At 46.4% G+C, this 12570-nt stretch overlaps 1 protein-coding gene across 10 annotated transcripts in view; it reads right to left on the reverse strand.

The window, feature by feature from the left end:
• The window catches only part of HDAC4 (histone deacetylase 4), a 257352-nt gene that overhangs the window by 20924 nt on the left and 223858 nt on the right, over positions 1–12570 (reverse strand). For all 10 annotated transcript variants that reach the window (XM_054069684.1, XM_054069691.1, XM_054069685.1 and 7 more), the window contains 4 exons: positions 4883–4990; positions 4279–4334; positions 2740–2827; positions 1370–1489 (listed from right to left, as the gene is read on the reverse strand). In XM_054069684.1, the coding sequence (XP_053925659.1) occupies positions 1370–1489; positions 2740–2827; positions 4279–4334; positions 4883–4990 (372 nt within the window). The remainder of the gene's footprint in view (positions 1–1369; positions 1490–2739; positions 2828–4278; positions 4335–4882; positions 4991–12570) is intronic.

Consider the following 12570-nt stretch of genomic DNA (forward strand, 5'->3'; position numbering starts at 1 on the left):
TATGGAGTGGGTGGTATAGTCCAGTGCTTCCTTACAGCATTAGATATTTTGTTAGACAGGTAACCAGATTATTAAAAGGCCAGAAAAACACTGCCTCTGAGACCTTTGTGTACCCTGAAGCAGAAACTACGGCTGATGCACAGGGCTGCTCTTCATTCACAGCAGCAGTGCAAACAGCGCAATGGAGCAGTATCACACCAAGTTTAAGTTTCCTTAGAAATCAAAATAGCAACATCGATATCTGACGAAAGAGAAAATATAAAACTGGCAGGGTAAGAACTCCAGGAGTTTTCAGATATCACCTGCAGTGCCTCAGAGTACACAAAACTAAGCATTTCACATAATTTCCCTTTGACAATCACCTATGAATGAGAATAAGTGAATATTCCTTAGGCACAACGCATCTTAAATTCAAATTTAAGTCAAAGCTACAGATTAAATGGGTCTTACAGGCCAGTGAAGGTTTAATTGATTGGATAACACAAGTAGTGATTGTTCTCTCCTGCATTTTAATTTCCCAGCTCACTAGCCAGGCAGAGCTCATCCGCATACCCACGGAGGAGGAGGGAAGGTCCTGATGCCCTCAGTCAGTCGAGCAGCTGCTCAGTGAACAGCACCGCATTGGTCAACCATCCAAAGACGGCTTTAACTCTGGAAGGACAGCATTCCCGGCCAGCCTAGAGTACGAGGGAGGACGCTACAGATGTAGGAGCATCCACCCAGGATTCAGGGAGGAAGGGCTCCCACCTCCGTTGGCCCGGCCCTTCTGCTGCAGGCCCTGAGGAGACCACCAGGACCCGGTGGATTTAGTCCAGTGCGGCCGGTGTGAAATCCCACCGCTGGGGCAGTGTGACGGGAAGCCTCAGCAGGGCCAGGAGAAGGGGAGATGGATGGCTCCAAGGCTGTGCCAGGAAATCCAAGCACCGGTGCTACAGCCACAGAAAACCTGTTCCTCCTGCCTCTAAGAAACAAATGATGCCTACGAGGGGGAGATCTTGACAAGTACAAGGAGTGCTGGGACAGCTGGCAAAGGGCTCCTCTCGAACAGGCTCTCCCACAAGGGCTGGAGCCCCTAATTGTATTATCTCATTTTCTCCTCGTCAGCCAAGGCCTGCGCCTTCCTCCCAGCTTGCAGGGCAGGACACAATGCCCATGGCTGTTAGGACTTGGATGAGAAGGTGCCAAGGCAAAAACCCAGATGATACATTCTCGATGGGGCACTAACAGGCACGAGTGTGGGAGTGGTGGCACGAGCTTCTCTCCAAGCCTCGCCTGGCAGAGGCTCCCTGAGATCTTGGGGGCACTGAATCACAGCCCCAGGTAGGTTCTATCAGACAGTGGGGGATGCTATGCTGATCCACGCTCTTACCTCGTCCGGAGCACCACTGCCTGGAAAGAAGTTCCCATCATCATAGCGATGTAGTGAAATATAAAGAACATTAGGATCATTGTAGAAAGCTTGCTGAGTACCGTTCCCGTGGTGAACATCCTTCAGGGACAGAGATTGCATTATATGAGCGAGGTTAGTGTCTTAGCAAAAACGCAGATTAAAGCCATCAACTTGGGATTTGGAAGGGTTTTCTTTGCTGTTTGCTTTGTTTTCTGTGCTCCTCTGATCTAGCTGAAGCAGTTTATCCCAAATGAGAGTAACTCACTCCGCACAGCTGGCTTCAGGTTACATTCCTTGTTTAATACATGGGATGAATGGGGGTAAATGCAGTCTCAAGCTTAAACCAAAACTGAGGCCAGGATCACTTTCCCTGGAGACAAACGGATTCATACCTAGTCTTAGGGGATGGAGAGACCACAGTAGTTATGCCAACTCTGCATTTTTAATTGGTCTGTGAGGTGATCTCTGATACAAGTGCCCAGCAAAGTTCTGCTGGACCCAAGAAGGTTAAATGACACAAACCCATTACCCGGACTCCCTGCTGCCTTGCTACTACTTGGTGCAGAAACGCAGGACGGGTATTCAAAAGGCCCTTTTCTGACATGAACAGCTGGTGGGAAGTGAGAAAAAGTAGGCCAAAAAGACAAATCCATCCATTTCAATCCGTAGGTCCAGCCCACGGGAGATCTGTGGCAATCTAATCAAATCTCTTGGCCAACACCCAGCAACTCAAATGCTTTCACAGCCACATAAATACATTTTTAAATCTCTAAAATCAATCAGGCACATTTTTAAATCTATACATTGCCATAGCAAAATCCTGAACAGGCTCCTTCTCAAATGGACTACGCTGCCTGCAGAGTATTCCACTGTTTTGTTCCAATGTAGAGATCGCTTCTGACTGCCTGCCCGCTCACACGGGACATGGACACTGAGACCCTCCAGACCAACGGCCAAGCTGTGCCAGACAGCCCATCCCTCTCAGTACCTGGCCCTCACATCTGGAAAAGAAAGCTGGGGTGGATCCTAACACTTAAGGTCAAAACCCTTCAGAAAAAAAATAACCAAATTTCAGCATGGTTCGCTGTTACCCATCCATGAGATTATGCTTAGCAAGCAACTACTTCTTAATTTTATTATGAAAGCTATGGACCCTTTAAGAAATACTTATTTTATTTAAAGCATTTTAACAAAAAAACCCCAAGTTTGAAAAACATTTTTTGGCATGCAGACCACAAGAGACTTTTTTTTTTCACTGACTTACAAAGCCAGAGTTGCCCTCTCAAGAAAAAAAGCCCAGAAAAATTTCCAAATGCTGTCCTGAAGGGTAAGAACCAGCACTTACTCACCCAGTCCACTATAAGGATTTTGCTAACGTTCAGTCTTTGCTGGAGCAGTTTGGCTGCGATTGCCACAGAGTTAAAATAGCAGAAGCCCCTGGAGGTGATGTGAGGGGGGAGAAAAGAGGAAAAAGAGAAGTGTTAATTATAGATTTTCTTGGTCCCAGTGCATCCATCATCCTGATACAACGAAGAAATTGTTCTACTTTCACTTTTCTTTCCTCCCTGGAAGATGCATACGTGTTCAATCAGGAACCCAAACGCAGCAGCAGGTGTCCTGCCATCTCCCTGGAAACAGGGAACGTTTCACACTTGCCCAAACCTGCTGCAATGGATGCTGCTCTCCAGCATCGCGAGTGGGCAAATGGGACAGCAGCTGATGGGTGAGGACATGGGGAGGTGGAAAAGGGCAGGGAAAGAACCCAGGGCTGGAGCACTGCAGTGTATAGGCTTGGAGGGAGCAGACATGCTCAGAGCAGGCTGCAAAACAAGTTAAGGGGAACTCGAGAGCAAGCACCCATACAGTGGTTTGGGTTGGAAGGGACCTTAAACCTCATTCAGTTCCAATCCCCCTGCCATGGGCAGGGACACCCCCCACTGGATCAGGCTGCTCAAAGCTCCATCCAACCTGGCCTGGAACCCCTCCAGGGATGGGGCAGCCACAGCTTCTCTGGGTAACCTGGGCCAGGGCCTCACCATCCTCACAGGAAAACGTTTCTTCCTATAATCTAATATAAATCTCCCCTCTTTCAGCACAAAATTGCTCTTTCATCCTATCCCTGCACTCCCTGATCAAGAGCCCCTCCGCAGCTTTCCTGGAGCCCCTTTCAGTACTGGAAGGCTGCTCTAAGTTCTCCCCGGAGCCTTCTCTTCTCCAGGCTGAACAACCCAAACTCTCATAGACTGTTCCCATATGGGAGGTGCTCCAGCCCTTGGATCATCTTCGTGGCCTCCTCTGGACTCTTCATCTCTCAAAGGGGGCTAAAGCACCCAAGATACAAAACTTCAGCACATGTGAAGCCAACATAACGCATACAGATACATAAAGTCAACACAATTTATGCACAGGACCCTGATTTTAAAACAGTCTGATGTCAAACCCTGCTATATTGGACACGTGGAAGACACCCAACTTCAGCTTTTGCTTTGCAAAGCCTTCCCACTCTGACACCCTCCTAATTCAGTGTTGTGACCCCGGCACACAGTTATGTCTGTTGTTACTGCTGTCAGTTGCATGTACTTGATTTCCACACATTGGACAAACCATCAACATTGAATTTAAAACAATTCACAGAGTAAAGCAAATAAAAGCATCACTGCTTTTTCAAAGCACAACTTAGTGCTGATTCTTCCTCAGATATACCCAACTCAAACCCACTAAACAGGATCTTCCCTGTTCCAGAGAACTATTGGGAGCTATAATCCGTGTCTTGCGTATTGATAAGGAAAAAATTTGCAACAATAACGTAACAAACTGCCTTTCCAATTTCCAGCTGCAGATCGCACAACAGACTGAAGCAAGGTGACAAAGCAGAGACGTGTACTTACATGGGTGTGCTCTCTTCTGCATGGTGACCTGGAGGCCGAACAACAGCAAATCCATTCTACACACAAAAAAATAAGAAAATTAAGGAAAGAGACAGAAAGGTGTGTTTATCGCACAAAGATGGATGCAGGGCTTGCAGCCAGAAGCGTTAATTCTGCTTTGGAACTAGGGAGTTGTTCTCCATAGTTTCCTCACAAGACCAGAGCAGTGGATGATGCTCTCCCTTGTTTTGGAGGAGGGGAAAAAAGTCCACAGGGATTTTACTGGTTGGTACAGCATTTCCTTCCACGCAGGGGAAAGAAGTATTCTGCATGAGGTCACTGAAACAGCCGCCAGGCTGGCCCAGCTGAAGGCAGCGGCAAGGCCCTCAGATAGCGCTGGAACAGCGATTCCACTTGCTGCTCTGGTTTCTTTCTTCCTTTTTATCAGTGCATAAGAACATTCACCAGGAGTCTGGCGTTCACGTGCTGATATTCCCGAAGATTTTTATGACTAAAGCCAGATGGTGTATTAAAATGAAGCAAACTGGACCTCCTGCACAACACAGCCCTGAGGTGAGTCCCGTACAGAGGCTATATCAAAGTCAAGAGTTATTTTCATACCAACCTTCAGTTCTCCTGTGGCTACTTTGAAAACAAGCTCAATGACACAGCCCACGGCCAGGCGAGCAGCACCAGACGAGTGAACCTCATTCCAAATCGTGTCACTGTCAACCTAGTGGAGACACACAGGGACCGTGTTTAGAAGCAATGAGGACAGGCAGGAAACAGAGCCACACTTTATAAAGAAGTTACTGATGTGTATTACATACATAAAAACATCTATGTATTTAATTTAAATGTGTTAATTTTAAATGAATTAAATTGCAGAATTGATCTTTGCAGCATTAGAGCTGAGACCATTGGGACCCCAACAATGACCACCCATCATTGCTACCCTGTGTCCCTCCAACCAAACAACACTCAAGAGGTGACCGCTCGCAAGAGCTCTGCAATGCTGAAGTGCCAGTGCTGTACCAGAGGAGCAAATTCAGCATCCCCAGCACTGCAAATTTCCAGGTGACACCTACCAATAATCCTACCAACACCAAAATATCAGTTTTTCTCTTTAACTGCTGGAGGAAACTGATCTCAGACAAAATAAAAAGCTGTACAAAATCATTCAATAAGTCTATAAAACAAAAAACTCACACTAAAGAAGGACACTTAGTAATGGATGATTAAAAGACGCCTGCCCTGGACTGCCAGGGTAAGGTTATGCTGACAGCAGCTTTCCCGAGGAAACATAAGATCAACCCTGTCTCATCAGAGCTAACATCAGACCTTCAACATCTAGCTGCTGGCCAGACACTTACTCCAATGCCAACATTTGACAGGACCACTGTCCTCGCGTATTTTCCCCTTGAAAACACGCAGACAGCCCAAGAGCAGAGCGAGGCATTCTGCAAACAGCCCTGTGTCAGTACTGTACGGGATCACATCCTAATTTGAAACAAAACGCGAGAAGCATTGGCTTTTACCACATTCACCCCAACAACCACACGAAGACAAGATCAGCTTGCAGACATGAGACCAAATGCCTGTTGATGCTTTCACTGCCGTTCAGCCGGCAACTCTGGGAAGAGCAGAGCAGGAAGGACGGCTCCCGGGGGGCTGTTTCCAGGCTGAAGCTCTGGATCTCCTCCGCTGCACCCTCAGCTCATCTTGCACGTCGTGACAAAAGCAAACCTTGTTTGCTTCTTGCCAGTCACAGTCTCTGCAAAAGCCAGACTGCCAGGGCTGTCCCACGTCAGGCCAGCTCGGCTGCCCAGGAACATCACGGGATAAATGTAATAGTTCTCAAGGCAAAGGATCACCAGCTATTTTTCACACGTTACTCTATGTGGAGCTTATTTATGGAAACAACGGCAAAGGAGAAGGAAAGAAAGAGATTACTTGTTTTGTCTGGCATCCAGGCTGCTCACTGAGCTGCAGGGAAATGCCAAGTCACTCCACGTGATATCGATCCATCGATCTGCTAAAGCCAGTGGGAATGGTCCCAGGCCTGCTATCGCGGACAGCTTCTGACAGCATCTGTGCTGAAGATGCTTTTGAAGTCACAGTAAACCACGAAAGCAGTTGGAGAATATCAAAAAGCCACCTCTGTGTGGTAAAGCTGCCAATACGTGCACTGCCTCCCATTCGGGGGAAGCCACTGCGTTGTCGTAAAAGCCCTACAGTGACTGTTTGTGGTACAAAGGCTCCCCTGGACCCCATAAACTTGTGCAGTACCACGGGAACAGAAGTACGATGGAGTCAGAGTTAGGCATGACACCGCCAGGAGTCCTGGATCAGTACTGCACACACGTGGGAGATGGGACTGCTGTGATCGCATCCCTCCAAAAAGCCCTTAGCAAGGTGGGAAGAAGACCAAGGTTCTTCTCCTCCCTGCTGACCAGTGCATTAGTGCTCTGGCAGGGTCTGTCTTTGGGCTCCTCACCAGCAGACCTGTAAAAATGTTATGGGCTGGTCAAGCTGCTTTGCAATCAGGATGACACCATGACATTCCTTTGGGGGATCCAGTACTTATAGGGGACCTACAGGAAAGCTCGGGAGGGGCTCCTGATCGCAGAGAAAAGTAATAGGATGAGGGGCAATGGTTCTAAGCTGAAAGAGGGGAGATTCAGATTAGATATTAGGAAGGAATGTTTTGTTGTGAGGGTGATGAGGCCCTGGCCCAGGTTGCCCAGAGAAGTTGTGGCTGCCCCATCCCTGGAGGTTTGCAGGGCGAGGTTCGATGGGGCTTTGAGCAACCTGGTGCAGTGGGAGGTGTCCCTGCCCATGGCAGAGGGTTGGAACTGGATGATCTTTAAGGTCCTTTCCAACCCAAACCATTCTATGATTCTATGATCCATCAGCCTTCATCCTCAGATCATCTTCCCGCAGCATCCGTGAGTGGGGGACACTCATGGTTTAAACAACAGAGAACATCGACTTGCCTTTTGCTAAGAGATGACTGCCACAGTTCCCTTGGCCTCACTTTGCTCAGCTGCAATACAGCTGCACTGAGCATATCTTACCCATCTTTGAACACATCTAATCTGTCTTTCTTGGTCTTTAAAGAAAATGCTGCAGGACACCAGTAGCTAAGAGCTTCCCTCTCCACCCTGCCACAGCGAGCACCAGGTGCCTTCCACGGATGAAGAACTGCAGAGGACCATCTTTATTCACTGTGAGTCACCAAAGCAGTGGAAAAAAACCCAAATTCATGTCTTAATCCCAGCTTTACCTATGGGACCGGCAGACCCTCAGGTCTCCCCAGACATCTGTTAGTGCTAGCCTTCCCCATAAAGCACGCAGAAGTCACCAGTGCCTGAGCCAAATACCACCACGTTCAGCCCCTTTGATGCCTGCAGAAACGGGGCTTGTCTTGGCAACATTTCAATAAGAACGAGGAGGGCAAGACAGCGTGGTTTTAAAGAGTTATTATTTCTGCAGAAAGAAATTAAGTACTTAGAAAAAAAGCATTCCACCTGTGATTTCAGTAACTTTTCCACGCCCTCACACTCACCTACCCATCAGGAGGAGGACTAGATCCAGCCATGCCCACTGCCACCCGCGAGCTCTCCACTGCCCCATCCCGCGTGCAAACATCTCCAAGATAAGGATTTAACACTCAGTCATCTTCCCTGGAACGGATGTCTGGAGACCACTGGGCCCTACTCCAAGGCAGCACTTCATCATCCGTGTGGCTGTAAGTGTTTGAGCAGTCCCTCTGCAGCCATCAGTGCTCTGCAGCAGCGGGGTGTAGGCTCTGCCATGGTGGAAAATGTTATTAATGTGGTCCTGAGCCGGACTGCTCTCCGGCGCTGAAGCTGCTGCTGTTCGGTGCACAGGCTGCTGTTGACCTCTCCATCATTCCTGAACTCTGAAGTTCATTACAGGGGAGACGCTATTTGGCTTTCCCTGCCTATGAGCTCTTTGATGTAGCTGCCATCACAGGAGTTGCTGCTGGGACAGCATATCAAGCCTTACCATCTGGAAGGACTTTACGCAGAGAGGAAGCATATTTCTTGCCTTTTGTTGATCCAACAGTGTATATTTCTCTTTTTTCTCCCAAGCTGGAGGATACAACCGTGTCAGAGATACTGAGTTTTCCACATCTGCCGCTGCTGGATGAGGTGCAGTCGTCGTGATCAGCACACTTGTCTTCTTGAGAATAATATTAATGCCTTGATCATTCCAATCACAAAGCTGCTGTTTCTGATAGGTGAGCCTGTAGGAGAGCACTCCATCAGAGATGGGGAGAGGGAATTCAGCCCCAGGGACCTGCTGCAGGCTCTTAACCTTTACAGCGTGAACTGTTATTAGAATACGATGAGGGAGTGCAGAAGTCAAGGGTAAACGGTTTGACGCAGGCCCTCTTCTACAACGAATGTCTAAGATATTTCAGGGTGAAACCTGAAAGAATTCTTCCTCCCTTATAAACCTGAAGTCTTTATTAACACAGAAGATGAGGCTCCTGCTCACGTTGTGTGCTCTACCATTTCAAAACGAAACAAGAGCCTTAGAAAAGGTTTCATTATTCTAACCTTTTCTTTAGCTGAAGAGCTATGCAGATAAGAAATTAAGCATAGGGACAGGTAGAGACAAGTTGCACAGCAGCTCAAGGCTCTGCAAAGCAGAGGGGAGCAATGGAGTTCTGCTCTTCCCTCATCACTGCTCATCATCACACTCAGGCGACAGCAGCACGCACCGTCTGCGCTGCCACTGAGCTGTCTGTACCCAGCGGTGTCTCCTACTGCTCTAAAGCACTGATTTAATAACCACGCTCACATTTTGTTCTGCTAAGACTTGTTAATTATTCTCTTCTCATTTATGTTCCACGGAAGTCCTCTTTGTGGTCTCTGCTCTGCAATAATGTCCTTTTCTTGCAGAGGTAAAGAGTTTTATACGTTCTAATCAAGACTTTACAACAGAATAACATATTCAGGAAGAGATCAAAAATGCTATGAGCATTTTTTTAAAGCCTGAGATCTTTATATATCTTTAGAACACCGAGAGGAAAAAAAAAAAATACTCCAGACGCAAGAAAATAAAGTTATTAGCTATCAGAAGACCATGGCTTTGAGTGTCTGGAAGAATTCAGATTCAAGTACACCAGAAGTAATTTACAAAGCTTGAACTCTTTTCTCCAAAATCTTCTTCTAATTATCCTGGATTATGTACCGTGCTGGTGCATCTAAGTCATGCATTAAGAAATGAGTGTGTGCTGCGGAGAAGTAAAGGTAACTAACACCTTAAAGCAGAAATACCACATACTGCCCTTGCTGATGCTGCTAAAGATCAGCAGGAATAAATTACTGTTGTTTAAATTGGAGCTCACATCTGTTGACAGAAGTACTTCTGTGTTTTCTTCCTTTCCGGCTACGATCAACGCCTGCAGATGGGAGGTTTGTGAGTGTCCACCATGGCGATGGGAAGGCTTCTTCATATAAAGCAAACCGATGAGGGGGGAAAAAAAGAAAACCAAGAGTTTCCAAGCACCAGGGAAACAAAATTCCACTTTTCCTCACCGAATTTGAGACACCGTGACTTAGTTTTTAAAGAGAGAAGTTGAAAGGTGTTATATGATGAAGCAACCTGCTCTCAACTTTTTCCTGCTCCTTCGCTCTTTAACCTTGTCTCGCTTGCCAGTAAGAACTTCCAGTAGCCCATGCTCTAGACTTCATCCTCCTTTTTGGCACTTAGCAGCTCTTCATGGGCTTCTCCCTCATAAATTGCTCTGCATCGCTTTTCAGATCCAGCTATTCTTTTAATCAACATAACATCCCCTATGGAAGAGAACTGCCTTGTTTAATTGTTTGCAGAAAAAGGACTTGGTTTCAGGCTTTCCGGCCATAATTTTATCCGACACCCTCAGCTCACGAATTAGAAGAAACAGCAACCACCCAGCTTTCACCTGCCCCAGGCCAGTCCGCGTCCTGCCCACAGGCATTATTTCGCATCCAACACTGAATTTAATGTGCTACATTAGTATTACGTTACTATTAAGTTTCTTGTTCTCATGAGACTGTATTCCTTTGCAGACAGTTTTTGCTTTGATGACCCCCAATAAGTTTAATACCATCAGCAAAGGACACCGGCTTATGACCCATCCCCTGCACTGCAACATTTCAGCGAATACACAGATTTCTTGGGGACTGTAATTCTGACTGCTATTTCGTATCTTCTAACCAGTAATAAATCCAAAAGAAGGAAAGTCCCACCTTATTCTACTAATTTTTGAACACTTCTTTTTTTTCTCCTCATTTCTTTATGGCATCATGTCTGCCCTCTGCAAAGTATTTGGAAAACCAGTATCAAGCTCTCCAGAGGCAATTCGCCTTACAAAGCAGTCAGCCAACTGTAAAGCTGTGCAGCGTCCTGGTGAGCTGAACGCAAAGGCCCATGAAGCATCTCCTACACCACTCTTATCATTAAGTGACAAAGTCAGAGAGAACAAAAACCCCTGGCTAAATTAATCCCTTGTCCTTCAAACGCCGTCTACAAACCATTGGTAGTCAAGATGATGTCCTACAGGTGCTCTGATCATCACAGGCACCTGATGTTCCTGCGTCATCGGGAAAAGATTCACCATTCTGAAGCAACTAGAGCTCATACAAACCTCTCACAGCACCAGGGCTGCCTCTCCACAACCTTCTCAAACTGTAAGAGAAAGATAAAACATAGACCGAACGCAGCTCAGCAACGAGTTGTGTTCTTCCGACCTGGCAGTCTCAGGCAAGGGAGAGTCTAAATAAAACTCCGTCCCTCAGAAAAGCTGTATGGCCACCTTGCAGCCACATCTGCCAAACAGCAGCAGAAAAACACCCCTTAAGCCCTCTGGCTAGAGCAATTTGAAATAATTTCATTCCACCATAACAAGAACTCAATCTCCTGGCAGTCTTGACACACCAGAACTTTTCAGATTTACATTATAATGCCTCTCATACTAAAATTCTTTGTACCTGATGTTTTACCCCAGGCTCTGTTATTTTTTTTTCCTGATTTCCTTGAAAACAATATATTAAATGTATCTCAAAAATATCTTGTCATCCTCTTTCATGCAGAAAATAATCTGCTTTTCTTCTGCTCTTCAGCTCCAGCTAAGATCCTACTATAAGGCTTCTTCCAACAGCTTCCCATAGCAAATCAAATCGAGAGCGGCTTGTCTCCCAGAGCTGGCACGCTAACAAAGACTGCCGTTTTCCCTCTATTTCTTCAATAAACATATCACGCTGTTAAGCCAGATTTCTTGACAAATCTCACACTTCGAAAGACAGAAGAAAATGAGGTTGGAAGAACCCTGTGAGATCACCTTCCGTCTCTCCTACTCCAAAGGAGATGGTCCACACTTCCATTCAGAGCACGCGCAAGTGCAAATTTGCTACAGCAAATCACCCCGTACTGTGGCCTCATTTTCCCTACAAATACACGGCTGGGGTGCGTATACTAATTAGGAATGCATCCTCAAAACCAAGGAAGACCTTGTTTTTCTGCACCAGCCATGAAAGCAGCAAAACAAATAGAACCATAGAATCCTTTGGTTGGAAAAGACCTTTGAGATCATCAAGCACAACCATACCTGTCCACTACCAAATATATCTCTGAGCACCTCATCTACCTGTCTTTTAAACACCTCCAGGGATGGTGACTTCCCTGGGAAGCCTCTGCCAGCGCCTGAGGACCCTTTCGGCGAAGAAATTTTTGCTAATATCCAATCCAAACTCCTTCTGGCGCAACTTGAAGGCACTCCCCGTCATCCTATCACTTGTTACTTGGGAAAACGGTCAGCACTGTATCCTGAGGTAAGTGGGGAAGGAAAACCAAGGAAAACAACAGAAATCTATTTTTAGGAAAAATCTATCACATAGCTGATTACTGGTAAATTATTTGTTTTAAAAAGGTTTTCCTAGAAAACATGAAAATTATCTGTCAAGACTGCTAAAACGCTGTGCAAAAGTCAACAAATGTTTTATTTCATATTTAAGGGTCTGTGGAGACAACCCACCAGCAAGTTAACTGCAAATGCTATCTCTGTTCCCAGCATATCGGTAATACCAGTGCTGTGGCGTTTCCTGCCTTGATTTCGGATTTAATGCAAGACTTCTGGGACCGCACTGGGCTCAGGCACTGTCTCTACTTGTTACCATTCAGTCTTCATTTGCGAATGATAATTCTTGCTTTGAATGGCATGCCTGACTGCAGGGCAGAGTAAATCCAAACCTTTTAAACTCTAGCCAAAAATTTGCCATGAATTAGGAGACTGCAGCA

This window comes from Cuculus canorus, chromosome 6, assembly GCF_017976375.1.
Source record: "Cuculus canorus isolate bCucCan1 chromosome 6, bCucCan1.pri, whole genome shotgun sequence".
NCBI classification, from domain to species: domain Eukaryota; kingdom Metazoa; phylum Chordata; class Aves; order Cuculiformes; family Cuculidae; genus Cuculus; species Cuculus canorus.